At 48.0% G+C, this 26,677-nt stretch overlaps 10 protein-coding genes across 10 annotated transcripts; 6 read left to right on the forward strand and 4 right to left on the reverse strand.

The window, feature by feature from the left end:
- The first annotated feature begins 130 nt into the window (after positions 1 to 130).
- Positions 131 to 3,240, forward strand: BDV27DRAFT_122486 (putative mucin). The gene is made up of 3 exons (XM_032065635.1): positions 131 to 1,262; positions 1,318 to 1,591; positions 1,646 to 3,240. Exons 1-3 carry the CDS (start codon positions 774 to 776, stop codon positions 2,776 to 2,778), a joined length of 1,896 nt encoding a protein of 631 aa, XP_031931337.1. The 5' UTR covers positions 131 to 773; the 3' UTR covers positions 2,779 to 3,240.
- Positions 3,241 to 3,608: 368 nt separating this feature from the next.
- Positions 3,609 to 4,974, forward strand: BDV27DRAFT_47855 (mitochondrial 54S ribosomal protein uL15m). Its single transcript, XM_032076721.1, has 2 exons — positions 3,609 to 3,970; positions 4,084 to 4,974. The coding sequence occupies exons 1-2, from the start codon at positions 3,651 to 3,653 to the stop codon at positions 4,688 to 4,690; spliced, it is 927 nt and encodes a 308-aa protein (XP_031931338.1). The 5' UTR covers positions 3,609 to 3,650; the 3' UTR covers positions 4,691 to 4,974.
- Positions 4,975 to 5,809: 835 nt separating this feature from the next.
- BDV27DRAFT_122490 (uncharacterized protein) lies at positions 5,810 to 6,382 on the reverse strand. The gene has a single exon (XM_032065636.1). It carries the CDS (start codon positions 6,279 to 6,281, stop codon positions 5,919 to 5,921), a length of 363 nt encoding a protein of 120 aa, XP_031931339.1. The 5' UTR covers positions 6,282 to 6,382; the 3' UTR covers positions 5,810 to 5,918.
- On the reverse strand, positions 6,347 to 8,656 carry BDV27DRAFT_122491 (serine/threonine-protein kinase). Its single transcript, XM_032065637.1, has one exon. The coding sequence runs from the start codon at positions 8,300 to 8,302 to the stop codon at positions 6,386 to 6,388; it is 1,917 nt and encodes a 638-aa protein (XP_031931340.1). The 5' UTR covers positions 8,303 to 8,656; the 3' UTR covers positions 6,347 to 6,385.
- A 328-nt stretch (positions 8,657 to 8,984) lies between these two features.
- BDV27DRAFT_168258 (uncharacterized protein) lies at positions 8,985 to 12,155 on the forward strand (the record flags this gene model as incomplete). Its single annotated transcript, XM_032074723.1, has 7 exons — positions 8,985 to 9,569; positions 9,637 to 9,987; positions 10,090 to 10,242; positions 10,290 to 10,363; positions 10,412 to 10,778; positions 10,889 to 10,995; positions 11,058 to 12,155. The coding sequence occupies exons 1-7, from the start codon at positions 9,542 to 9,544 to the stop codon at positions 12,153 to 12,155; spliced, it is 2,178 nt and encodes a 725-aa protein (XP_031931341.1). The 5' UTR covers positions 8,985 to 9,541.
- Positions 12,156 to 12,870: 715 nt separating this feature from the next.
- BDV27DRAFT_47895 (NAD(P)-binding oxidoreductase) lies at positions 12,871 to 14,146 on the forward strand. The gene is made up of 2 exons (XM_032076722.1): positions 12,871 to 13,197; positions 13,294 to 14,146. Exons 1-2 carry the CDS (start codon positions 13,092 to 13,094, stop codon positions 13,953 to 13,955), a joined length of 768 nt encoding a protein of 255 aa, XP_031931342.1. The 5' UTR covers positions 12,871 to 13,091; the 3' UTR covers positions 13,956 to 14,146.
- Positions 14,147 to 14,510: 364 nt separating this feature from the next.
- Positions 14,511 to 17,155, reverse strand: BDV27DRAFT_154119 (Zn(II)2Cys6 transcription factor; the record flags this gene model as incomplete). The annotated part of the gene is made up of 2 exons (XM_032071915.1): positions 14,511 to 17,056; positions 17,140 to 17,155. The coding sequence occupies 2 exons, from the start codon at positions 17,153 to 17,155 to the stop codon at positions 14,511 to 14,513; spliced, it is 2,562 nt and encodes an 853-aa protein (XP_031931343.1).
- Positions 17,156 to 18,886: 1,731 nt separating this feature from the next.
- Positions 18,887 to 20,383, forward strand: BDV27DRAFT_122500 (uncharacterized protein). The gene is made up of 2 exons (XM_032065638.1): positions 18,887 to 19,283; positions 19,335 to 20,383. Exons 1-2 carry the CDS (start codon positions 18,979 to 18,981, stop codon positions 19,708 to 19,710), a joined length of 681 nt encoding a protein of 226 aa, XP_031931344.1. The 5' UTR covers positions 18,887 to 18,978; the 3' UTR covers positions 19,711 to 20,383.
- Positions 20,384 to 20,617: 234 nt separating this feature from the next.
- Positions 20,618 to 22,756, forward strand: BDV27DRAFT_122503 (PQ-loop repeat-containing protein). Its single transcript, XM_032065639.1, has one exon. The coding sequence runs from the start codon at positions 20,956 to 20,958 to the stop codon at positions 22,237 to 22,239; it is 1,284 nt and encodes a 427-aa protein (XP_031931345.1). The 5' UTR covers positions 20,618 to 20,955; the 3' UTR covers positions 22,240 to 22,756.
- On the reverse strand, positions 22,735 to 26,001 carry lcb2 (putative serine palmitoyltransferase 2). The gene is made up of 2 exons (XM_032065640.1): positions 25,844 to 26,001; positions 22,735 to 25,624 (listed from the first exon to the last, which is right to left on the reverse strand). The coding sequence occupies exon 2, from the start codon at positions 25,414 to 25,416 to the stop codon at positions 23,395 to 23,397; it is 2,022 nt and encodes a 673-aa protein (XP_031931346.1). The 5' UTR covers positions 25,417 to 25,624; positions 25,844 to 26,001; the 3' UTR covers positions 22,735 to 23,394.
- Between the last annotated feature and the right edge of the window lie 676 nt (positions 26,002 to 26,677).

Here is a 26,677-nt window from a genome sequence, read left to right on the forward strand (position 1 = left end):
TTTTTTTTTTTTTTTTCTACCTTCCCTTCCTTTTTCATATTTATTTTAATTTAGTGTTTCTTTTTCGCCTTAATTCAATTTAAATTCACCTTTTTTATTTTATTTTATTTTTCTTTTCTTTTTTTTTTCTATATGGTTTGATTCCATAGAGGGTCTGGGGCTTTTTAATTTTTTTTTTTTGGCTTTTTGATTCTTTGGACTTTCCTTTTATATTAGATTTTCTTATTTTGTTACTGGATATATGGATTTTCTATAACTGGATGTACTTGCGACTTCTAAAAGATTCAAGTACATCTCCGTTTCTCACCTTCCAATCTATACCAATTTACAACACTGTGATTAAATACTATATTGATATTTGCTTATACTTGGTCTGGCTTCTTTCAATTAATCTTCCTCCACCCCCTTCAGTGCCTTCATTCCGCCGACCAAGGCACGATCTACATTCACTGGGCCCGCTACTGTTGCTATCCTCCGAGACCTTCACGGCATTTTTTTGATATGAACAAAAGCTGGATCCATCCTCCGCTTTAATGTTCAACAACTCCTTCCAAATAATTCCGTGCAATTTTATTTGGTCTACCACCGCCAACAACATATATTTCCCCAGACGACCTAGCCATTTGAACGTGAGCGACTATCAGTGTCAGCGATATTGAATACATAGGTTCATTGATCTGCCGTTGATGCCAATGGGAGTTCCATGATAAGCTGTGTTCAGCAGTATTACCTCAACAATCTGACTCTTCTATTCTCAACCTGCCAACCTCCTTATGTCTCTTCCAGTGTTCTCAACACAGTCGTATTCCTCTGTCCCACATCCGTTCACCCCCACCATACCTCTCTATTCCCGGACGGAAGATTCGACTTGTGCAAAAAAACGACATCTCGAAACAGTTTTGGAGGACCCTGATCACCACTGGACCGCACCGTTCAGGGACGGTCTCCCTACTCCCCCGAACGATATGGCCGGCGTTGCGTACAACAGCATTCCCCCTTCCGGCTATGGCGGTAAATTCGGTGGAGTTACACTTCCCCCCTACGCCAAAGCACCGAACTATACGCGCATGGCATCGGACCACCATCACCCTACTGCCTCTGTACCGCAGTCGAAGCCACCGAGCCAACCCTCTCTTCAAGATGCCCCGTCTTCTGAGCCAGCTAGCCAGAGGAAAGGAGGTTCCAAATCGGTTGCTTCTTATTTGCAGATACCGTCATCTATCAACAATAGCAAGGGCAATCTGGCCGACTTTGCTGCTCAGGTAAGAGATCATTACGTTTTACTCTGTGATAAGCTTTGTATGCTGATCCGGGCAGATGACATGCTTGTTCTGGTTTGAAACTACGGCCAAGTTGAATGATATTGAGGAAAGGAATAATCCTCTTCTGCACATCGTTCCAGAAGCGACTCCGTCCGCTGGTTTTCTGAAATGGGTGACAAACATTCTCTCGACTACGCAAGTGAGCCAGAATGTCATTCTCTTAGCACTTCTCTTCATATACCGGTTAAAGAAATTCAATCACCGAGTTCGAGGAAAGAAGGGTAGCGAGTATAGGTTGATGACAATTGCTCTTATGCTGGGAAATAAATGTTGGTTTGAACATCTTAAATGCTAATATTCGAAAGGTGCTAACCAGCGTCTAGTCCTCGATGATAACACCTACACAAATAAAACGTGGGCCGAGGTTTCTGGCATTTCTGTACAGGAAATACATGTTATGGAGGTGGAGTTTCTCAGCAATGTGCGGTACAACCTCTTCGTTTCGGAGGAAGGGTGGACGCAGTGGCATTCGAAACTTAGTCTTTTTGCCGACTTTTTCAACAAGGCATCTTTGTTGCCAGAATCGAAGGAACTAGAGTCATCAACTCCAGCACCTCGTATCTCACCAAATCTAGGAGCTTCGCAAGTGTCGCCCTCGCAAAGACTGCCCTCTCCTCCCAATTCGGATGTTCTTCGTGCTCAGAACTGGAGCTTACCATCAAACGCGCCAGCCTACGCACCACCTCCACACTTGGCCAAGGAATTCCCGCCGATGCCTTCTAAGAAGCGGACCCTAGACGACTACGTCGAGGACCAGCCATCAAAACGAGTGGCAATGCCAACTACTTTGCCTACATCGATGTCGACGCTTCCATCGGCTGCTTTGACAGGTGTCCCTACTTTGCCTCCAGTCTTGGCAGCGACATCCGCACCATCGGCGAACAGCTTATCTGGATCGATGTCACGATTGCCACGTCCGAACTTCCCACCATCTTCTAATGCCCTGGCTCCGGGCATTCCAACATCTGTGCTTCCATTTCCCTCCGTTGCTAATCGCGCAATGCATCCGGTCTACAATCCTTCCACCAGTTGGGTCCCTCAGCTACCACCAACTCAGGTTCCTCCCATTACGAATGGATTGTACAACCCTTCGGTGTCACTCCCAGACCCTGCAAGGCAACATAATAGTCCGTTTGGCGTCACCTCGGCCACTATCTCACCCGCCATCTCTGCATACTCGAGCCACACACCCCAAACTAACTTGTCGCCTTCCTTCTTCCTTGCAAACCGCAACTCACCTTACCGACCTGTTCGCAATTTCAACACCTTGTTGATTCCTCCACCCTCGTCCTCACTTCAACAACAACGCGCTGTTCCTTTCGAGCATATGCATTATCAGCCCCTCGGTAAAACCGCAGCTGAGCGCAAGACAGGCCTGCTGCCCTACCTTCACCATGAGGCTTGGCCGCAGGCACCTTTTCTTCAACCCACCTTTCATTCAACTCCGCACTATTAAAGTTCATTGACATCTTCACTTCATGTTACGATTGAATCATGACTCCGTACGAAAGAGGTGTTTTAGCCTTGATACTACTATTTTTTTTCTTTTTCTTTTTTCCCTTGTTCAATCCTGTATCTTGTACAGCTTACATTTCTCTTTTCTTATTCTAACGACCTTGCATTATTACGGCGTTCAATATTATAGACGGCTACTGCATTGAAGAGCCAATGGGATCACTGACGATCAGGGAGGGGCGACCTTTTTTGTCTTCTTTTTTGTTATTTGGACGAAGCATGGCAATGGCGTTGTTGATTGCTGTCTCCGTTCATACACCCATGTTGAACATCTGCTTGCATTGGCATGATTAGGAGTTCACAAGTGACACTATTAAAGGAGTACCTAAACAGGCTTATATTGGTCTGGAAGGGATATAAATGTATGAAAATTATTTCAATCCATATAAATCTAGCATTGTAACAGCTCCGTTCAGCTTATCCACCGCCTTCTAAGTAAATAATTCTGCCATATAATGAGTGCGGTAAGTATAGAGCAATTGACCAATGGCAGATGAAGGAGTCTTGTGGCTGGCGTGTATAGATACTAATGGATACTAGGTAGGCCCCTGGAACAAGAATTCTTGATACAAATTCACTGGAAAATCACATAAGGAAATATCTTCAGTAAAGTATAGAAGTTATAATATGTTGAAAATTAAGACAGGAAGTGGAATTTTGGACCTACAATACAAAAAGTCCTCGCCCTCACCGGTCCGACGTATCTCCGGAAACGGGCCTCAGGCGAGCCTCCGAAAGATCTTTGGCCTGTATCTCACTCACGCCGAAACCCGTTGATTCCCCTTCAACAACGACTGAACATTGCAAATCACCATGCCACCCAGGCTTCAGATATTGCCTACCCAGTGGCAGCGCCCACTTTCAAAACCTCTTTCCGCCATTTCGTCTCTTTCCCTTCTTTTCCCTCAGCTTCAGCAACAAAGCCGCAATGCTCACATTCTAGCTTCCCTTTCCGATACCCCGGGTGCCTATAACAAGCGAATCAGGAGAGGTCGCGGTCCGGCGTCAGGGAAGGGTAAAACCTCCGGCAGAGGTCATAAGGGTCAGAAGCAGCATGGAAAGGTTCCAGCTAGGTTCAACGGTGGTCAAACGCCGGAAATTATTGTTCATGGCGAGAGGGGGTTCAACAATGTGTAAGTTTCCTTATTTCCTGTATTCTTGCTCTCCCGGCTTAACATGCTGCCGCCGTTACTGGGACTGCAGATGTGGAAGGCATCATGAAGCTTACTGACTCCGGCCAACACAGCTTCTCTCTTGACCTCGCCCCGGTCAACCTCGACCGCATCCAAGAGTGGATCGACCAAGGCCGCATCGACCCTGCTCGGCCCATCACCATCCGCGAACTGGCCCAATCGCGCTGCATCCACCAAACAAAAGAAGGCGTAAAGCTTCTCGGTCGAGGCGCTGAATCCACCCTCAAACAACCCATCCACATCGTCGTTTCTCGCGCCTCAGCAACCGCCATTGCTGCTGTTGAGGCTGCGGGCGGATCCGTTACTACCAGATTCTACACCAAATCGGCAATCGCACGTATCATGCGCCGTGAGATGCACCCATTTGTGTCTACGGCATGGACAAAGGAGAGTGGCAGCGAGGAATTGAACAACGCCGAGGGAGCAGAAAACCTGACCGAGTCTGCCATCATGAAGGAGATGGGCTTCCAGTATAGGCTGCCCGATCCGACGAAGAGAAAAGATATCGAGTACTACCGTGATCCTGCTCACAGGGGTTATTTGAGCCATTTGTTGAAGCCTATGGAGGGACCCAGTTTGTTCTTCCGCTCGCCGGTTGAGAGGAAGACTGCTGCTGGTGTTAAGAAGGAGAAGGTCTTGCCCGAGAACAGACTTTGGTAATTTGGTGCTTATGAACAGTTTCACTAACAATATGCTTGGGGAATGGTCAGCAAGCATTGTCCGGCGGAGAAATTTGCGTGCCCCTCTTATCATCTTGGGGACGATGGCCGCGTGATACATTATCTCTGCACGATGTATTTTTTCCCATTGATGCTCTCTTTTTGTTTTGGCAGCTACTTGTATAAATATGCACTCTAGATACGTGAATAGGTCGGATCTATTTTGATTTCTCTGCTTCCCTCTTTTGCACTGGTATAGCAAATCGCAGAGTACTCAAGTCTAACGTGACGTCTCTGCCTGTTGCGGGATACTGTAGGTTTCTTCTCGCTATCTTTCCCATCGACGCATACCCTGGGTGTCGCTGCTTCCGTTTGATCCTACTGTGGTGCTCCAGTTGGTGCTGTCCTATAAGTTGTCTTACTGTACTCGTATGCCTAGTGGTTCTCTTGAAGGAGCCACCAAGATTGCGCGGCGGAAACAACTATTCTACATGGAGGGATGGTGGCTGTGGATTGTGGCCACAAGCTAGTAGACAAACATGTCAGCTCGCACATGTGATCAGTGAAGGCTCTACTGGTAAGGTCGAGATCCGTGAAGATCTCCTGGAGAGTCCTAAGTTGCCTTGGACGGAGAGCATGAATTAACCCAACACAACCCATCAACACTTGGTTTCATCCGGCGTCGGCAGTTGAACAGCAGTCCCCCTCTCCAAGTCACCAAACAATTAATCATCGTTCGTTTTTCTCTACTGGTAATGGTACTTGCTTGTCCACCAGCTCACCTGCAGTAAGGGTGTGTGTACCTTTGTCGGATAGCGGGTCTTCTGTAGTTTTGGGAGTTGTAAGCCTACTTTACTCCACAATAGCGTTCGGGGTCGATGATGGATGACTGGCTGTGAGAGTTTATACTATACTAGATCTGCTAGCTGATACTCACTATATGAACCTAAAGATTTATATTGCGTATTTCTGTTATGATTGGGCGTTTTTTGTTGACGTCGAAGTCTTGTCGGAGGGATATTTCATCCAGTAGAACGGGGAGTCCAAGTCTTGCGATGTGGGCGATTATAGAATATGGCTATTCAAGGTTGACTTTATCGGTGTGCACGATGTTATAGCTTTTCTCAACTCAATTTTAAGATTTTTTTTTCTTTTCAAACCTCCTTCTAGAAGGCGAATGTTATTATAACTAGAATTCCACTAACTGCACAGTACAGCACAGCTACCAGCTATATAGTTACAGGAAAGGAGAATATAACAGTGCAGTAAATGAGACCAGCCAAACGCCATGCTTGTGAAACCGAAGAACCTATCCTCCGAAGATACCATGACCAACCATTGCATGAAAAGTAGTAACCGACTAGAACAATCAAACCCATGAGGCCCCCAAGAGCGAACAGAATGATGTATGAAAGGAGCCTCCTCCGTATACCGAAATGTGAACATATAAAGTCGCAAGCAACAAAAACACAGAAAGAGAGGGTATCATAGATGATCACTAATCCCGAACACCAGCGCTTGTCCATATCATAATAGCGCCAGTTTTGATCATCAGTATATCGTAAGTCGAAATGCAAAGCGTCATATCCCATATTTCAAGTCACCCCACCCAAAAGCCGGGTTAGAGAGCAATACGGAAAGGATAAAAAAAAAAAAAAAAAAAAGGAAAAAGGAAAAAAAGGGGAAAAAAAAAGCTTCACAGCTTCCAGATGGTGTCGGCTTCACCATCTTCGCCCTTTTCAGATAGTTCCCGCAGCCAACGGGATGAGAGTACATCACGGATTGTCCAACGTTTTTCAACGCTCATATTCAAACAACCCTCGATCAACTCAAGGGCGTGCTCCCGGTCCCTGCGGGCCGGCGGATCTGTTTCATCACCTAGAACTGCCGTCCTGTCCCAGTTCCCGCTAAGGATATGCGACTGAACGCGGGGCGTGAACGGATCTTGGAAGGGGCGAGACCCAACGAGCACAGTATAAGCGATCACGCCAAATGCCCATATGTCAACCGACGGTTCAATGACACCACTGGTAGAAAGAAGCAGTTCTGGAGATGCATATTCCAGACTTCCTGCAACACTAGTACTTGACCCAGCAGGGCCGATCGTTTTAGGTGGCGGTCGATCCGCAGCGTCGTCGTATGGGTCGGGAGAGTCGCCCCCGTTATCTATGTTCATCCATTCTGCCATTCCGAAGTCACACAAGACAAGGTTCGATGCTTTCGTTCCGTCTGGAAGCTCAATCGGGTCCAGAAGGCAGTTCTCCAATTTAATATCTCGGTGCACTACTCGGGCATCTTCATGCAGGTATCGCAGTGCACACGCTAACTGATACGTATATTTCTTTGCAAGCTTCATGTCAAGACCGCGCCGGTTTTGCCGGATAAGATCGAAAAGGGTACCGCCGATGGCTAATTTAGTAAAGCAGAATGTCGCGTAGTCAGTCTCGTAGACAGCGTCAAGCGTGAGAACATTTGGATGGCTGAGATATCGCCAGACTCGAACTTCATGATCGAATTCTGCTTGAACCTCATCGTTCTCTTTTTCATTCTTCCCTGAGACTTGCTTCCGCACAATCTTAACAGCCAACCGTTTGGTTCCACCAGTTTCATCGGCTTTGTACGCCTCCTTTACCGTACTGAACCCCCCAAATCCAATCTGTTTTCCCAGAACATACTCAGTCCCGACCATTTGGCCTTCGTCATCAGGCTGTGGTGCAGGCTCTTCGCCACTACTCCACATGGAAAGGAACATGCTGGCGGGAGATTTGCCACTCGAAGCTGTTGATCGGCGGGAGCTCTGGCGAGTGGAGCCTCGAAACCCTCTTGTTTTGCTTCCGAAAGGGGTTATGACACTACTAGACCAGGAGCTGCGGTCATCAAGCGAAGCAAATCCTTGCACAGGAGATGCTACGCAGAAAGGGGACGGCAGGGCGCCTTTGGATCCTTCAGGAGGGGTACGCAGCTCTTCTGTGATGGGGGAAGCCGTGGAGATCGATGTCAACGACGTGGGACGATCAATTGCCGAATTCACGCGCATGTCATCATCAGGACTACTCAGAAAACCTTCATGAGAGTCGAAGCCCCGCTGAGCCCTGTATCCGTGTCTCGGATAGTGATCGTCGTCATTATCCTGGGGTAGCGTGTTTTTCAGACTCGAGCCTTTTGCCTGGAACCTCTGGGGCCGGGTCCTTATAACTCCCTTTGCCAACGGCTCTCCCAGCGCCTGGGGCTGTCCGGAGTCGAGGGTGATGTTCGGGTCGAAGCTGACGGAACGGCGGCGGCTGTGAAGGAAGCTGTCAAGCGGAGATGATTGTACATCCTCGGGTCTTTCCGGGAAGCTAACATCTTCCTTAGGGTGATCATCATGTCGGGGTACCGAGATAGGGGGAGTCGCTGAATGCAGACTGCTCAAAACACTGTTGTCTTCATCAGTACCGTAACGGCGTGCGCCAGATTCGTGAAAGATGTTTGTACGGTCGCCCTCGATACCAGTTCCATCATCCGTCACTCTCCTGCCTCCTGCCTCACTTCGCCATCTAGGTCTGTGTGTAAGAGGAAAGGATGTGTCGATTTTCAACCCTGCCAACGCACTGTTCCTCTCTGTATGAGCCATGCCCTCACAGAGAGCACGAAGTCCTCTTAATCGGCGATATCAAAAGGTCAAAAGAGAAGAAGAAGAAAAGGAAGAAGAAATTCACAGTCCTCCCAGCTGATAGGTGCAGTGGTGCAACATCGAGAGCAATCAACGTTGAAAAGATGTATAAGAAACGGGCCGTTTAGACAGTTCCGGTGGGGTAATGGGAATAAAATAAAGGTTAAATGGTTTTTAACAGCAAGTCCAAGTGGTTCTCTTAGTAATATAAATGGTATACGACGTCAGGTAGCAACCACCCAGGCTGATGTGAGTGAGAAGATGAAAGAAAAATCGTCAGACTGGGACGAAAATGGGCAAGAATGGGCATATCGGGAGATAACGGAAGGCGATGTCATTGCAGGATCGGAAAGTCAGCAGCGGGGAAACGAAGATCATGTAAAATGCAATCATCATTGACCACTTACCAACCATTAACAGAACGCCTAGCGGAGTCCCGTGGACCGGCCCTAGTCTCCTTTCGGCCCTAGCCTTTAATGTATCACCTGATCCACCGGGAACCCTCGAATTGAAGCCCTAAGCCGTTCACCGGTGAAGTCCCAGCCAATCGGGACGCTAAACAGTCTAGACCTTGGCATTTTGGCTTATTTCACGTTCGTTGGTTCAGGCACGAGGCCGCTTTGGGAATGGTTTGATTAAGCGCGCGCAAGGGGCGCTTGTTTGGGGGGAGGGGGAATTGAACACTGGAGAACCTCCTTTTTGTGGTTGTCTTGAAAAGTCCGGGGAACTCGTTCTTGTCATTAGCACGGTTTCGGCTGCTGTACCTTCTGTGTCCCTTCTGCAGCCTTGTTTATTGTTGTGTTTGTTGTGAAATTCAAATTACTCTGAGAGTATATTCTTTTCTTCTTTCTCTTTTTTTTTTCTTGCGCCTTGTTGCCCGACCTTCGACCAACCCCGGTGCGCCTAGTTGCTGTACAGTTGTCAAACAAACCCCCGCCGTCGTTGTTTGCGGCCCTGCCAATCTTTAATATCCGCCTCTTTATGTCCCTCGCGCCTAAATCTCCGCGATATTCCCTCATTTGACGCACGCAGTAGGCCTTTGCGACCTTCCATTCTTTATCTGGACCTCGGAGAGCGTCAAGCTATTTCCTCCCGTTTCATTTGACTCCAATCTATACGACTTAAATGAGTCGCTTGTTGGTTCAGTTCTCCGCGCTACTTCACTCTCATCCTTAAGTCGATAGTGGAAATTCACACAATATGGCGCGCCCCCGAATTGTTCGCGCTGGTACGTAGCGATACAAGCCATTGATACCCGACTCCATCAACGTTCGAGGCTAACTGCCCGGTGTCAGACACTCTTGATCTTCAAGACCAGCATGCACCCTCGGCTAAAGATCACTCAAAACAGAACATAGCCGTAGGCAGCGGTTTTGGTCCCCACCAGGAGCAGTCCATTCGACACGCCGATCAAGACACAAGAACAGAAGTGATGCATGGGCCCTTGACCGAAGAAAATCATCTAGATGAATATCGCGACGGTATCGATATATACGATGACGATGATGATTTTGATGACGACTTAGGGCATAGTCAGCACGTTGGAGGCTCAGAAGATGGTGACCTAGCAGACGGAGAAGGTGACGATGATTTGTTGGATGATGATCTAATGGATAAAATCTCGAGCTCCCCATCTATCGACGACGGTACGTTATATCTCTTAATGAAAACCCATAATTCGAAGACAGCCCGATACTTTGGTTTTCTCACCAAAGTTTTCAAAAAAAGTTCTATCTGACACTGAGTAGAGGATATCGACTTCGAGTTTGTTTATGCGCTTCATAACTTCGTGGCAACTGTTGATGGACAAGCCAACGCGGCAAAGGGTGACACTATGGTCCTTCTGGATGACAGTAACAGCTACTGGTGGCTTGTTCGAATCGTCAAAGACGGCAGCATTGGTAAGCTGGGCATTTAGATCCCATGAACGGGAGCTGATTAGAGATAGGGTATTTGCCTGCCGAGCACATTGAGACACCTACCGAAAGATTGGCAAGATTAAACAAACACAGAAACGTCGATGTATGTGGTTCTTTTCTAGTGTTAAATGACGTCCTCTAATAAAAGCAGCTTTCCGCGACCATGCTGGGAGACAACTCGGAAAAGTCTAAGAATCCACTGAAGAAAGCAATGCGCCGTAGGAACGCGAAGACCGTAACGTTTACGAGCCCAACATACATAGAAGCTTCTGACATAGAGTTTTCCACGGATGACGAACTGGACGATGTTGCTTCTTTGGCCGACGCGGATGGATTGCGAGGGGATGTTGACGACTTGCAAGAGAGTGAACATGAGGACATTGTTGTCGAGCCTCTCAGACCGAAGTCGCAAAGAGACAAGGCAAGCGAGGATTTGGAAACGGTACACGAGGCGAAAGAATCTGATCGGGCCAGCCCCGAGATACAACGATCTAGTGCGGAGTTGTTGGAATCTGAAGGTATAATTGCCCTCCGAGTTATACAGAACGAGACGTATGATTAATTGCTAAAATTCATACAGGAGAAACTGCTGTCAGCCGATCAAGAAATGGGACTGTGCGGAACACAGATTCATTCTTCAAGGATGACACCGTTGAGACGAAGAAAATTTCTCTTACACCAAACCTCCTCCGCGACGAGGTTGGCAGTAGTAGCGTGGCCAATGACGCAAGAGAGGTAGGATACACTTCCATAAGTCTTTCAATTGGAAACGTGCTGACAATATATCAACTTGCAAGACCCGTGGGAGCATGGAGGCTGTCGAGAAAGCTCTCAGTGCATATGATAAGAACAAGGACGACAAAAAGCGCAAAGACAAGAAACCAGGGATGCTCAGTGGCTTGTTCAAGAGAAAGGACAAAAAGACTAAGGCAGCCGAAGAAGAGACTGATGAAACAGAAAAGACTTCGGGTGAATTGTCTCGATCTTCGCCACAGCCTAAGACGTCGTCAGAGTCTATTTCGTCTCCCGAGTCCAAATCCCCTAACCCTCTCCTGGTGCAGAAACAGCCCAGCAAGCTGCAGAAGCAGTCTCCGGTCGCCCAGGCTCCTTCGAGGAATGGCGTGGAGCAGGAACGAGTGACACAGAGATCAGTGGAGGCCAATGAAGATGTGAACGTTGTGCAGAGCCAGAGGAACGAACAAACGATACGACAAGTAGCGTCTGAGGACGATATCCCACAGTCCCCTGTCTCGACCAATCTTCAGCAAGACCAACCTTTGTCCTCTCCCATTCGGACCTCAAGCCCGCTGAAGAAACTCAACACTGCACAGCCAAATTCGGGAGGTACGGTAGCATCTCCTACCGAGCCTCACTATTTACAACACTCTGTTGCCTCTCCACCGCAGAAGTTCCCTCCAAGGCAGGATGTGGGATACCAAGGCCTCCGTGGAATCTCACCTGCGGAAGTTTCTCCAGTGGATATCTCCCCGGTGGAAGGCCCATCTTCGCCAGGTGCACCGGGGATGACGATGGATCCATCATCGCCTGGAGGCTTCCCCGTCTCCCCGGTATCCCCGCCTTTGTCTCCAGCTGTCGAGAGCAACGGTAGCAGGAATCTCGATGCAGATAGGACGTCGTTCGACATAGGGTCGGCCGATACACCTACATGGAGCGATGCTAGCCTGCGATCTTATCTAGACGATGAAAGCGACATCCGCGATCTGTTCATCATCGTTCATGATAACTCCAACGTCCCTCCTGCTGGGCCTGATCACCCAATCACTGGCAGCCTGTTCAAGGAAGAGAGCAAGCGACTGAAGGAAATGAACAGCCAGTTGGACTCGATGCTAGCCGACTGGGTTGGCCGAAAGATGCGGAAGTCTATAAGCCAATAATCTCTAGGCCTTTTGCAGACGTTTCTCGCCTAAACGCCTAGTCAATACGAAAGTTCTATGTTGGCCAGGAGCTAACAATGTGCTGGACACATGACTTTGGTTCGGCCATAGTGTTTCAATCATTCTCTGATTCCCAGGTTATTCACACAATATATTTGTCTGGCCTCTGTCGCGCACAATGCGCGGCAGCGCGGGACTACATATGGATGACCTAGAATTTTTGTCTTTAGACTACAGAGGTCTGTTTTTATCTTCTGGCTCTGTTCCATTATTTGTTATATTGCCCTACGAGGCTCCCTCTTTCTTCATATTTGCTTCCCTTTGTACGTTTTTCATGCTTTCTTTCTTGTGTCTAGCGATTTCCTGTTTCCCACATAACAAAGCCGATGGGATACCCCAAGTCACACACATCTTTTGTCGACTACAACCATTTTTTTTTCCCTTTCATTTGATACAATAACCAGCGAATATTACGAAGATATGTTCAATTTTGAGATTGGTACGAAGTAGGCCGTGTATCAATCCCCGCCAGTACTGAGCGGCCCCGTCAATAGTAGATGCCTGCAATCCGCCGCGATGCCCCAAGCTAGATCCCCCGTAAAACAAGCAATAGCAATAAAAATAGAAACAAACATTCTATCCCATGGAAAATCATGCACACATGGGTATTCTTGCGCAGGAAAAAGGCCGCCTAGAAACGGAGGTATAAGCCAACACAGCCTCCCGGTATATAAAAGTCTCCGTCTCCAGACGGAGATTTACTCCCCGTCCAACACAGCATAGACTCCAACACATACAAATATAAAAGATGGCTTGGGTCCGGGAATGTCAGTTTCAATTTAACACTCACAATCACAATTGCAAGTATTCCAATTTTCTCTCTCATTCGCATCTTTAGTGATCCTATTCATCATCATCATCATCATCATCATCATCATGGCTGCGGGCAATCTTCATACTGTTGCTTTCTTTGGTGCCACTGGCGGATGTAATTTGGCCTGTTTAGTTCAAGCTTTGGAGGCTGGCATTTGTTGTTCTGCTTGTATGTATTCGGTTTATATCTTTCCATCTACCTACTATGTCCCTTTTCTGTTTAGGGTACACTTTGGCGTTCAACTGTGATGCTAATGATATCTAGTGGTTCGTGATCCGACCAAGCTCCAGAATCTACTGCGCCAACGGGGTATTTCCGAATCAGTCACCGCAGACAAGCTCTACATTGTGAAAGGTAGCGTCACGGACCTTGACGCAGTGCAACAGACACTCATGTACAATGGCCGACCCGTCGATATAATCATCTCCGGCGTCGGCGGCAAGCTCATTTTCACGAACCCGCTCAGACCAAAGCTCGACAACCCGACTATCTGCCAAGACGCCGTTAGAACTATACTCGCGGCATCCAGAGCACTTGGTGTGAAGCCAGTGCTCGTCGCTATCAGCTCGGTAGGGTTGACTACCAAGAAGCGAGACTCGCCGATTGCTCTGTTGCCCTTGAATTACTGGCTGCTGAGGGAGCCACATGCGGACAAGAAAGTCATGGAGGAGACTATCTTCGATGAAATGAGGAGGCCCGAAGAGGATAGGGCTATTCGGGATTATACCCTTGTTCGTCCTAGTTGGTTCACGGATGGTGAGGGAGTTGGCCTGGGTAAGATTAGGGCTGGGACGGAGATGAACCCGGCGGTTGGGTATACTATATGTCCCAATGATGTTGGCCTTTGGATCTTTGAGAACTTCCTTCGTCGGCCATTGCAGCTGGATAACCCGTATCTGGGACGGCCGATAACCATCACTGCTTGAGGGGGGATGAAGGGAGTGAGGTTATGGTGAGCATAGAGTCAAAGTTTGATTGTTGTTCCTGTCTTTTCTCTCTTTGCTGTTGGAGATGAATACCCTCTGTTTCTGTGTCCTTGTTGTTTTTATATGATTTCTTGGAAGTTTAAAGCTACATATGCCAGATTGATGTCTTTCAACTGTGAGCTAGAGTAACAATCTAATACCAGTTAGCGAAGTTTTATAAGGTCAGTTAGTACTTACATCAGCCATGACGGAACCCAGTCAGCACTCTATCTGTCCCTTGGTGATCTGAGGTTTCCGCGCCTGGGGCAAGGCCCGTCCGGTACTGTACAATAAATAACAAGCTTTCAACCCACTGTATGGTCGCCCAATCCCTTTTCAACTCAATGCTCTATGACTGCCAGAGGCTAGTATTCTTGATGGTAGGCCTCACTCAAACGGCTGTTAGCTGTGTTTGCTTTGATGACTACCGGCATAGGATGACTTGGCTGCCGGAAGCAGTTCGGCATACCTAGAGCTATGACACGCCTAATATTATAGCGAGGGCTGCGTTTGCAGTCATCCATCGGGGTTGCTGAGCAACTGAGACAACAAATCATTGTCCAAGGTCTCTTCTGGCAGCGTCAAATTGACCGTGTCATTACTCATAAATTCTGTCATTTCAGATGGCGTGGAGTTAGGCTCGTTCAGGCGGTCAATGGTACTGGCGAGACTCAAAGGCGGACCCCTGGGACCACGATACGCCAAATGTAGACTTTCCCCATAGCCGGGAAACAAGGACGTTGGATTCTGGATGTGAGGAAGGTCTTGCTCTGAACCCATGCTCAGCTTGCTCTGCTGCAAGCTCGTATAGTCCGGATATGACTGCTCATGGGCACCAGTAAAACCCGGAAGCCCTACAAGTGTGCCGATTATGGGATCATCCACAACGAAGAATGGGTTAGTAATTCCCGAGACCGGCTGCTGGAGCGCATCGGGGACTATGTCAGACGATAAAATGTCCCCAGGTCGAGCAGTGGCAAAGGCGGGATCTAACAGCAAGCCCTCATTACGAGGCCAGCCAAGATTCAGAGCTGTAGGCAAGTCAGGGGTCGCGTACTGGACAGATGAAAGCACTTCTTGGGGCTCAGCAAGGATTTGAAGGTGTTGAAATGCCAATTTCGCCCATTTGAGCCGTTTCTTAACAGACCGTATCACGGATCCACATCGTGACACCGCATCACTTTTACAGATTTGATGAAACCTATCAGCATAATCCGCCAGCTGTTTTCTGATTACTGCTTTTTCTTTTTGATTGTCAATCGCACCGCGGCTGAGATGGTCATAGATATGAACAAGGGCTCTACTACATGTATCGAGCCCCAGGACGAGCATATTGATAAATTCCATCCCTCCGTCCCTCTGTGCTGGCATTAGACCCCTTGATGGATCTAGAGAACGATACGAGAGAGCTAGAAGCGCCGATGCAGACTGGCAGAAGGCATTTATAATAGTCGACGAGAGGCTCAACGACTCCTGGTCCGTTTTATCCTGGGAGAATAACATGTGTGTGATTATAATATGATAGGCAGTCAACAGGTAAAGTTGTGAAGGCAAGGTCGTGATTCGCTTCTCCACAGCTTGTACCGCCTGAAGGAGGATATCTCTGATCTTCACCGACAACGTGGGGAAATCAGCACAAGACTGAAGGAGATCGTATAATTGATGAATATGCTGCTCCTGCCATGAGGCTTTTGGAACTCCCTTGGCAGGCATATTGAAATACAGAATGTAGATGTGAGATACAGTGCTGGCGATATGGCTGAGAGGCCATAGACATCGTAAGGCTTGTATCTGTGCTGGGAGCGTAGATATATTATCCGACGCTTGGTCTAAGCGGATCAGGACCGAAGTGGTCTCATCTAGACAAGGAAAATCAGGTATCTCGTCGGGGCCGAAGAGTGCAAGGGCTTGGTCAAATTGCATGAACGCCCAGGAGGTGGTGGTTAAACATAACCAATGAACATTTTGCAGGACCTCTTTTTTGACCAGGTCAATCTCAACACCATTCAATTTGATGCTCTTCGTGTCTGCATTCTTCCCTGTTTTAGCTAAACGTGAGGCCATATAGCAAGTATAGCCCACAAGGCAGGTTGCTCGCCGGGCATGACCCAAGCACAGCTCCCTCCATGCTATTAGAAACAAAGTTTGTACTGTGGCGAGGCCTTCTGAATCGTCAAGGGGTAGCTGGCGCTGTTTGATTTGGGTGGAAGCAAACTCGAACAACTTCTGGGATTCATCACTTATAGCCCCATGCTGCTCGCTGACATCACCTAGGACATGACACGCATCAGACAAGATTATTGCCAATAGAGCCTCATCCACCGTTCCATCCTTAACTTCACTAGTAATCAAGGTTTTTGATACTAGTGGCGATAGAGGATGCACCGAGAACCACATGTCAATCAACTGCAAGATGCGGTGCTTTCCTAGATCTGTTAGAGGATTTTGATGCTGTGGAGGGTCGAACATAGATGATGTGGTGTCAACCACTAGACTAGCAACGAAAAAGTTTCGGTTCCCCTCCTCCGGTTGCCCACATCTCAAAGAGCCAACACGCAGCAGTAGCATTTCCACCATCTCTTGGGCAATGGAGGATAGTAGCCTATCATAGTTTACCTGATGGTGCTTAGGATGGTTGGGTGGTGTCGAGGTATACGACCGCTGTTGACGTCTCTGAAAAGAACTTATAGACAACTGAAGAAGATTAGATTCCGATCCAGTTTTGCTGATGAAGTAATCATCGAACATCTGCTCTAGGTCGTTGCCCAGGGTGTGAACCTTCTTGAGGGCTACTGACGCGTGCACCACCGACTCGTCGCTCAGAACGCTGGCTACTGCGGTATTAGTCAATGAAATGGACTGCTTCCTGCCGCGCTTGCTGACACCCGGGTTAAGGGCGCACTTGTCCTCCGTCCCTTTGCGTCTTGGTCGGCCCTTGCGGGCTTCAGGGCCGTATACGCAGTTGATGTTACGGTCTCGGCAAGCGTTGCAGATACGCCCGCCAGAACATCGAATCTTTCGGCCCCGACAAAAGATGCAGCTCTGTCGCAGGCTGGATGATCCTGAATAAGCGTGTCAGTTGAGGAACTCTTTATGCCGTCGGAAACTACAATAAAGAACAATGGCAATCGAAACGTATTCATACTAATCTGGGTCTCCATATTGACAGTGTCTTTGAAATGTGTTGCCGCTTGGTCACGTCCGGCGAAGTAGTGGCGCTGGTGTTGAGCAAACTGCTTTTAAATGACGCTCACCGTCAGATGTTCAAGCTTGCAGAGGTGGTAATCAATGATAATGCATGCCACACTACCAGCCGTATCTGCCTAGAACAATACTCTATGAGCGAGAGGACAGGTAGAAGGAAGATAAGGCAAATTAAACCTGATGAATCTGGTAGACTTTCAGTCTGATGCGCATCTGGTCGTAACGTGATTTATCTCCGAAGCCGAACTCGGCTAGTCGCTTCCTTCGGTGCCAACACAGCAATTTTTGATCATTACAACAAACAACTACTATATTTATCCAAATTACCTGGGACGAATGATATGCTTTGGATTTTATAATCTACCCTTCATTCCTTCGCCCGTCACTTGTGATTATCCAGAGATGTCTTCAATATGGCCTATGAGAATCCTACTCATATCCATCAATTAGAGATTTGCCATCTATGTCAATAAATATTGGGTCTAGATGCACTTGCGCTGTGTTGGTTTATCAGTATGGCAGAAGGCAGGCATATACAATGATCATCATAGAGATCGTCAATGGTAGCTTCATGTATGTGGAGTAAATATACCCCTCGCCTTTCAACTTAGGTCTTAGTAGTTTCTCATTCCCCAGTGACCTCTGGTAGACTTCCAATCTTGACCCTTAGCATATTCCTCTATACTTAAGCGTGATTAGCCTCATGCAGTCGTAATCACAGTCCATGCAGTCTAGCAGCTCCATGATCTACTAGTTGCCTAATACAATCAGCCTCACTCGTCTGCAGTATTTCCCATTGATCACAAAAGAGCGTCCTCACTCGTCACTCCTCATTCGTAGTCACCAGATCAGCAGCGCGAGAGGCATTCATCTGGAATGGCAGGTCGTGTATGTGTGTATCAATGTGGTCTGGGTAAACATGAAAGCTCTATTTTATAAGCACTACTAGCTGCGGCTATATGCTTGGAACTCGAAGTCACTGGTAGACCTGTTACTAATTAAAGAAGGGTTTCTTCTGTGCCATAGAAAACTGTGTTTGTAAACTCGCTTGAGAATCCTCCGCCCTGCATGTAACAACAAGTGCTGATATATATTGGACCTGCTTATCTTCGGATTAATTTCTTTGTATAAGAAGAGAAATAGAATAAACTTAAAGAGTCAAAGGATTTGAGGTATTAACAATGGTGCCCGTGTGCTACTAACATCGGGATGAAGGGCAGATATAGAACATGCTACTTCATGCCGTTTGGGAAACTACTAGCCTCTGGGCCTGGCGTTGTGCAGTGAATTTATCTATGGTATATCTCACTGGGCAAAAGGTCCACCACTTTCCAAGCCGCTGTAGTAAGCTATTGGACTTAGTACATTAGTACCTACTAGTAGTGAGCGATTAGAACACGCAGTTCGGTCACGCTGAGGCATGGACCTGTACATCTGCTCCTTTCCTTTGTCATTTTCCTTTTCCTTTTCTTCATGCACAGTTGTTTTATTTGATTTTCAAGAAGTTCTGAAAAAGGGCTCTATGAAGCCTGGCAGAATGGGGTAGTTATGGTATGCAACGCTGTAAGCTGCCACTTCATCTCGTCTTGGCGGAATGTCGTGCGAGAAGGTCAGCTGCGCTGCACCAAGTGCTGCACATTATGGTCATTAGGCAGTTGATCCATACTTCATGACTCCTCAAAATAAATAGTAACCAATATTTATTGTTCGACACCTCCCCCTCGTAGCCCTGTGTACATTGTGCTACCTGCATCTACTTTCCTTCCCACCCCACCCCAGGATGTCTGACCCTTACGCCCAACGCCCACACTACGCTCCTCCTGGTCCTGGACCCGAGGCGAACTTTTATGCGCCCGCAGATAGCCTATACCAAAACCCACCGTACGATTATGAGTCCCAGCATCCTTATTCGCAGCAATTTCCTCCGAATCAAAGCGGCCAGTACGGCTCGCAGTATGACTTAGCGCAAACACCGAGGTCCTATCCCCCCCAAATGTCGGGCCCGCAACAGGAATACCTCAATCCAGCTTCTGCGGGAGGCTTTGAGCAAGAAAGAGATCGTCGAGGAAGTAACGCTGATTATTAGTACGCTATCATCCCATAGCATTCCGATGAATACACACTAAAGTGTTCCAGCAACGCGTCCACCAACGAACAAGATCAGCACTATCTTCAAAGCTCTCATCCCCACGGAGCTGACAATACTTCCGACAATGAGGGAACCGAGCGCAATCTCGCAGGGGCGCTTGCTGGTGGCGCTGGAGGCTATTATCTGGGACACCAAAGTAACCATGGCCTTCTAGGGGCTGTGGGGGGTGCGATATTAGGCAACTTCGTTGGAGACAAGATGGAGGATAAACCAGAAGAAGATGAACATCGGCATCATAGCCATCACCACCACCATGGTCATCATGGCCATCATCATCACCGTCACAAACATCGTCACGGCCATCGCCATCATCGTCATCATCGCAGTCATTCTCGGCACAGTAGCCATAGCGGCAGCTACTGATAGGAAACTCTCTTAGATGTTATTTCTTAGATCGCTTTAGTGATGTTTTGTTGCTCTTTCATTTGGCGCGTACACTATTATAGGGAAATTGTTAGAAAAGGATAAAGATTAGGAATGTTTTGTAATGCTTAACGACTTGATGACAACAATGCTGAGTATGGTGCCTCCATCTAGATGCTAGTAACTCGGATTATTGTACAATAATTCCCTCTGGTGTTTCTCTGAAATCACGCGTGGCAAACTGCTACTTTTCTCCTTATGTCATTGTGGGTTTCAGGAATCGACAGATTTGATGCGGCCTTTCTCAATTTGTCAGTTTATGTAACGGCCAAATTTGGCTAGGGAAATGAACGATCGATCGGATGAAGGAAGATAGAGAAGGGAATTTTGGCGTAGATGGTTAGGCAAATCTGAATCAGGTCGTAACATTTCGAGTAGGAAAGCCACAACCATAGGTTATATTGTTTGCATGGAAGTAGAATAGATAATGGGCCTGTAAATGAGGAGTATAAAACCTGCTTATCCAAACGACATCATATCTTATCGTCGAAATGTTTTACGTTTCCCCACAAAGTAAATCTTTCTACGGGCGTAATACTCCACACATTATTCTGGCGCATATATATCACCCGCACAAGTTTGGTCGAAGTAACTCTAAATTTGAGAAGAGAACAAATATATGTATGTAATGTTCAAGACTTCTTCTTGACATTGGAACCACGTCACGCAGGGCAATCCCACGGTCACGGCTCCCCGCCATCGGGGATCCCGTGATCAGTACGGAAGATCATCCGCCGCCGGAAACCGGAGCGGAGCAGGGTTTCCCGATCCAGTAGGAGCCAATCAGGGATGGGAGATATGGAAGTCTTATCAGAGTCAGTCATCGTCGCCGATCTTCAGCTCAGCCCTTGACTCGTGACCTAATCGGGGGACGGAGTGTGACTCGTTCTGCATGCCATATCTGAATCAGGCTGAGCCCCCTACTCCTACTCCTACTACTATCTCCTTTCCTCTTCTTGTTTCCTCCTTCTCCCATACACTCCTTTTTTCATCCCCCTTTGCCCTTGCGGAACGAGTCTCACACCGCATAGACCGGTATTTCTTACCCCGTGAGATCCCCGCCCATTCATCTGAACGTCTCGCCGTGTCGTGACTTTCCCCTGCACACGTCCATACCGAGTGCTCTGTTTCGAGCAATATAGACGAGTCTTCCAAGTTGTCGGTGGAACTTAACGAACCGAGAATATGCCTCCTCCTTTAATACAGCACCTGACTCAAACGCTGCCGCAACATTGTGAGCCGTCTTCGCCCTTTTTCGCTGCCATTTCAGCATATCTGCACACGTGCATACCTACGCCGCTCGCTCTCATATCATCAGTGTTGGGTACCCTCAGCATTGTGTCATGGCTGTTTGCACAGCTTCCACAGATATATAAGAATGTGCAGTTGCAATCTACGTCGGGCTTGTCCATATTCTTTCTTGTGGAGTGGTGCTTGGGAGACACTAGCAACCTGATCGGTGCTCTACTCACTCGGCAAGCTACTTGGCAAGTCATCATTGCAGGCTACTATGTCCTAGTCGATGTTACACTCGTCTTCCAGTTTTTCTGGTACACACATATCAAAGGACGTCAGGGTGGCTACCGTAGCCTCACTCACTCACATCATGAGGGCGGAACCGGGGGTGTGTTAGAAGGGGTATCCTTTTCCGAGAACAACTCAGTCAACCATACACCTTCAGAAACAACAGCCAATTCAGACGCGAAAGACATGAAAGGTCGCAAAGAGCCTATCTTCAGTTCTTCTAACGGCCAATCTCCATCGTACTCTAACGAGAAGCTGAGCTCATCCCGTCGCTCAATGGTCAGAAAAAGCAGTGGACCCAGCTTGCCTATTGCCTCTACGCGCACAGTTCTACTAGCATCGATGCTCTGCGCCGTTGTGGCCAACGCAGCACCAACGGAGCCAGCCACCGAACCACACTCCGATTTCCTCAGCCTGGGGTTCCTCGGCACCTTTTTCTCGTGGATGTCAACATTCCTATATCTTTTCTCGCGCCCACCCCAACTATACAAGAATTACAAGCGCAAGAGCACCTCCGGTCTATCTCCGCTGCTCTTCATGGCCGCATTTAGCGGAAATTTCTTTTACTCCACATCTCTCCTCACAAACCCGAACGCCTGGTTCGACTACCCGCCTTATGGCGGCGGCGGATGGGCCGACTCCAACGGCAATAACCGCGCCGAATGGTTAGGCCGAGCTATCCCATTCTTCCTAGGGGCATTCGGCGTCCTTTTCTTCGACGGCTTCATGGGTGTGCAATTCCTAATGTACGGCACGCGAGACGACGAGTCCATCATTGAGATCGAAGATCCGAAGTGCGGACGTAGTCGCTGGATGCGAGTCCGCGGCTGGATGAGAGGCTGGATCCCATCCGTATCACCTACCCGCGATGCCCACCACCACCGTACTCCCACAGAAAGCCGGGCGCTTTTAGAAGAAGACCGCGATAGATACGGCACAGTTTAAATGATCAGCAAGACTTCGTCTCGTATAATCATCTAGAACTTCCTGTTTTCTTTCTTACACTTACTCGCCTTTCTCGACACTGCATTAAGCAGATACGAATTTCTTTATGACTTCATGACGATCCTTTGGCCTGAGGGTTTTTTTACTGCTTGCTGTCGTTCGATATTCTCGGGTTTTAACAGGTTTATTCTCTATCGTTTGGCGCCGTCGCTTTATTTGTTCTTTTATATATCACTGGACGTTATGGGATTCAAGGCTGGGCTAGGCTTAAGGCTGAGGTTGGAGATACCTCAAGGTGGTTATTATAGCAACACAAGATGGCATAAGATCAAACCATCATTCAGTCGGCGTACCGGATTCATTATATTTTCTAGCCTCCAGGGTACACTGTGAGGTGTTTGATTACGGATAGATGTCTACATACAGGGTGCATATATAGCATATACATACTAGGGCACTCGATTACTATTTGACTTATTGATTTGGATAGCAACATACATGATCTCATCACATTAAATTCCTAGCTATATATATGAAGGTACAAATGAATCCAATAAAAATGTATTAACAATCATCTAAATATAAACGTCCATATATGCCAACGAAGCGATCCGTTGCGCCCCCACCGCTCATCAAACTCATTAGGATACAAGTGTGCGGCCCCATGCTTTTCAACAATAACAAGCTTGGTCTTGTCCCATCCTCCAGCACTTGGTGGAGGGAGTGAACCAGCGGATGTCTATCGGGAGACAGTGAAAGGAAGGGGCCGGAAGAAAAGAAAAAGTGGCAAATATGCCAGAAGGGGTACAAGGCCCAGTCAACCCCTCCGTCACACAGACACAGAGTAGCGAGCCGGTGTGCTCGTGAAAGTTCGCTGGCCGGTAGTCAATGTTTCAAATAGCGTATCCATGGCTTGGTAAGGAATTCGTGACTTTCTTTCTGAGGCTTGTGGGCCATTCCACGCCATGTATGTGGAGGGGGGAACGTGATAAGAATGCAGAGACAACCCAAGAGCGAGTGCCTAATGATACACAGCAAGCATGAAGTAGTAATGGGTCCGATCAGCCTTCAACGCGGCATGACCAGCATCAACCGAGTCTGTAGGCCAACCCCTTAAAACGTGCATGTAACGATACGGAACGCAGTCATGACGAACTAATACAACGGACCTTTGACGTCCTGGACACCTCGCCTGATAACGTCCTCGATACGCCAGCGCGGAGGAGCAACGGGGTCTCGCTTCCGGTGCCATTCCTTCTCCATCTCTGGAGGAGGGGTCACATCCTCATTCGATGGGAGGGCTCCGCCGGCAACACCAGTCGAGAATTTCAGTTGCAGAACATTGCCAATCTCGTCACAAGCGGTCAATACCCGATCAAGGTCTTCCTTAGTATGTGCGGCAGAAACGCAGAAACGAGCACGGGAGGAGACCAAGGGTGTAGCAGGATAACCGACAACGACAACAGAAATCTTTCGCTTCAGCATTTCATGGGAGAAGGCCGGCATCTTAGCAGGGTTGAACAGCAGCACTGGGATAATTGGTGAATCATCGTGGCCGTACACTATAAAGCCAAGACGTTTCAGGCCCAGACGAAGGTATCGGGAGTTGAAGGCCAAACGCTGCAGTCGCTCTTCACCTTGACCCGGAATGATTTCGCCGTTGATGATACGAAGAGCAGAAGATATTTGTGACAAGATTGCCGGGGCTGGCGATTCTCCGTAGACAACTCCAGAATTCGCTGCACGAAGCTGATCGATCATGTTCTTGTCGGCAGCGATATACCCTCCATTAGCACCGAAAGACTTTGTAAGGGTTCCCATGAGAATATCCACTTCGTTTGTATCAATGCCGAAATAGTCACAAACACCTCGGCCTCTAGGTCCAATGGCACCAATTGAGTGAGCTTCATCAACAAAAAGATGGAATTTGTAACGCCGCTTCAAGGAAATTAGGCCTGGGAGGTTGCACATCGACCCTTCCATAGAATAAAGACCTTCCACGACGACCAAAATCTTCTTCCAGGGGCGATGAGTACGGGGCTGACCCTGACTGATAGCCTCCCGGAGCTTATTCTCCAGGTCCTTCATATCGTTGTGCTTGAACATACCAATAGATGCCCCGGAAAGACGTGCACCGAAGCGGATTGACGCGTGATTCAGCTCATCGGAAATGATAAGATCGCCTTTGCCTACCAGAGCGGGAAAAATATTTGCATTAGTGCCGAATCCCATAGAGAAGACCATTGACGCTTCCTTGCCCACGAACTTGGCGACAAGATCCTCAACTTCCATGTGAAGGTCTTGTGTGCCAACCTCCGCACGGGTACTAGGAGACGTGATGCCATATTTCCTAATTGATTCCTCGGCGAGGTCTGCACATGGGCCTTCAGACTGCGCAAAACCAAGGTAGTTGTACGAGCTCAGGTTCAGCGTATCGGTTGTGGTTCCGGTGAAGTAAAAGTGCTTGTTGTGATCATCAGTTGCGCGGTCGATCAGTGTGATGTATCTTCCGGGGACACCCGTCACCGGGCGCTCAAAACAATCATTGATGCGCAACTTGAGACGACGGACGTAGAAATTGTCAAAGTCGCTGTTGAGGGCACCGTATCCATTCCGAGGTTTCAAGTGTCTATAATTCTCTTCCCGGAAGCGTTTTCCAAAGAAGTCACGGACATGTCCAAATGCGATTAGGATTAGGTAACTAATGTAGGTGGTAAGAAGGTAATAATACGGAGGCTCATCCATTATCGGCTCAGGAAAGACACCGCCAGGATGTTGACTGGAATACCGGTGGCTGGGATGGCCGATGGTGCCAAATTGCGCGTTTGCCTTGGCCTGGCGACGAGCCTCCTCTGGCGAGGGAGGCTGAAAGAGTGTGGTCGGCGGTTCGTCCATATTTGGGTTGCCCGCGGTAGCAGTAGAGAGAGAAATGGTCGGTAAGGACAGTGAAGCCGAGCTGATCGAAGTAGGATGAGCGTTCCCACTAGCTCCTCTGGCAGCCGCGTTCGCAGACTGAGAGTCGGATTTAGACTTAGGGGAGGTTGAAAATAATTGGCTCAAAAGACTAGGTTTCGTTGTAGGCGCCTTGAAGGCGATACCGCCCTTTCCAGAGTTGGATGAGGTGGACTGCGCGTTGGAGGGGTCGTTGGCGGAAGAGTTGACGGATCGACGAGGCATTGCAAGGAAACCGCCAGTCGGAAACAATCAATTTCGCAGGAACACCGATATGGCGTGAAGAGAAACTTCTACCGCGGTCCCGGAATGAAGAGTGTAAATAGAAATTACTTGGAGAGGCAATAAGACTCCTGACGCGAGTATTGTGCTTGTTGACCAGTCCTCCTTCACTTTCCAATGTCTCAGAAAGTACCAGGACAGCGACGACGGTCTGAAGTATCCACAGGAAAGCAGTCAGCCACAATCCAGACCAGTGTGCGGACAACCGTGAAAGCAGTCAACAGATGCGAGGGAGACGAAAAGAAGATCAAGGCTCGAGGGCGGTATACAAAGACAGGAGAGAAAATGAGGGTGAGATGCAAATGCAACTCCGAACAAGCCGGAGTGATTGATGGTCCTGTAATTTCAGGTGGTAACGTAAGGCACAGACCTTTTGCACGTGGGAACTGGAAGGGCACGGAGCCCAATCGCAAATTCAGCCTCTTGTCCTGGCCTAGATTAGTTGACGCTTATTGCGATGAAACAGTGACGAGAAGAAGAAGAGAGAAAGAGAGAGAGAGAGAGAGTCAGTAAGCAGCTGAAAAAGACCATCAACCATAATTAATTTTCCCCCGATGGATCCTAGTGTTGGGACGAAAAATAACAGGACTTTTTCAAGAGTGGATCTTCCAGACCAAGTGGTATCCAACGGGGACCCATAGTATCGTACGGTATGGCCCCATTACCCCTGTCGCCTTTGCATCATTTTACAAGGCTGGTTCACCTGGGAAAATGAAGTTATGATACGGTAAGATACCAGCCCCTGAAGCAACGTCGTTCTTTTTTTTTTTTTTCTTCCCTCCCTCAATTCTCTTCTAAACTACGGAGTACGGAGTACTACTACGTAGTGTGTAATCAGAAACCCCCCCAGAAAGGGGCAACGCAAGGCGAATACGACCGAGGCAAGTTTCTCATATTAAATGACATACAAATGCAGTATCTTGATCTCATACTCCGTTTCTTGAGGTAATGGTTATCTTTTGATTACTTCGACTATAAGCACCCATACATCCAGTACATATACTACACTGCCAGCAACCGTATGCCATATGCCATATCTTGATGCGCATACGTACTTGAAATAGAATTGACTAATAGAATGCTGTGATATTTGCCACTAACGTACAAGGTCTGAGCTTCCGGTGTACTGAAGACAATTGTGACGAGGAAGTACCAAACTATAGATATATTTTGATCTGGTAATAATACTACTTAAGCATTTTGA

The sequence above is a fragment of the Aspergillus caelatus genome (genome assembly GCF_009193585.1).
Source record: "Aspergillus caelatus strain CBS 763.97 unplaced genomic scaffold BDV27scaffold_24, whole genome shotgun sequence".
NCBI lineage: Eukaryota > Fungi > Ascomycota > Eurotiomycetes > Eurotiales > Aspergillaceae > Aspergillus > Aspergillus caelatus.

What these genes read in the sequence shown, in the direction of transcription:
- BDV27DRAFT_122490 (XM_032065636.1), bottom strand. Translation starts at nt 6,281, where the DNA reads ATGGGATATGACGCTTTGCATTTCGACTTACGATATACTGATGATCAA.
- lcb2 (XM_032065640.1), bottom strand. Translation starts at nt 25,416, where the DNA reads ATGCCTCGTCGATCCGTCAACTCTTCCGCCAACGACCCCTCCAACGCG.
- BDV27DRAFT_122491 (XM_032065637.1), bottom strand. Translation starts at nt 8,302, where the DNA reads ATGGCTCATACAGAGAGGAACAGTGCGTTGGCAGGGTTGAAAATCGAC.
- BDV27DRAFT_47855 (XM_032076721.1), top strand. Translation starts at nt 3,651, where the DNA reads ATGCCACCCAGGCTTCAGATATTGCCTACCCAGTGGCAGCGCCCACTT. An exon ending in GAGAGGGGGTTCAACAATGT is followed by an intron (nt 3,971 to 4,083) that starts GTAAGTTTCCTT and finishes CGGCCAACACAG; the next exon opens with CTTCTCTCTTGACCTCGCCC.
- BDV27DRAFT_122500 (XM_032065638.1), top strand. Translation starts at nt 18,979, where the DNA reads ATGTCTGACCCTTACGCCCAACGCCCACACTACGCTCCTCCTGGTCCT. An exon ending in GGAAGTAACGCTGATTATTA is followed by an intron (nt 19,284 to 19,334) that starts GTACGCTATCAT and finishes AAAGTGTTCCAG; the next exon opens with CAACGCGTCCACCAACGAAC.
- BDV27DRAFT_122486 (XM_032065635.1), top strand. Translation starts at nt 774, where the DNA reads ATGTCTCTTCCAGTGTTCTCAACACAGTCGTATTCCTCTGTCCCACAT. An exon ending in TGGCCGACTTTGCTGCTCAG is followed by an intron (nt 1,263 to 1,317) that starts GTAAGAGATCAT and finishes TGATCCGGGCAG; the next exon opens with ATGACATGCTTGTTCTGGTT. An exon ending in TCTTATGCTGGGAAATAAAT is followed by an intron (nt 1,592 to 1,645) that starts GTTGGTTTGAAC and finishes ACCAGCGTCTAG; the next exon opens with TCCTCGATGATAACACCTAC.
- BDV27DRAFT_122503 (XM_032065639.1), top strand. Translation starts at nt 20,956, where the DNA reads ATGCCTCCTCCTTTAATACAGCACCTGACTCAAACGCTGCCGCAACAT.
- BDV27DRAFT_47895 (XM_032076722.1), top strand. Translation starts at nt 13,092, where the DNA reads ATGGCTGCGGGCAATCTTCATACTGTTGCTTTCTTTGGTGCCACTGGC. An exon ending in TGGCATTTGTTGTTCTGCTT is followed by an intron (nt 13,198 to 13,293) that starts GTATGTATTCGG and finishes AATGATATCTAG; the next exon opens with TGGTTCGTGATCCGACCAAG.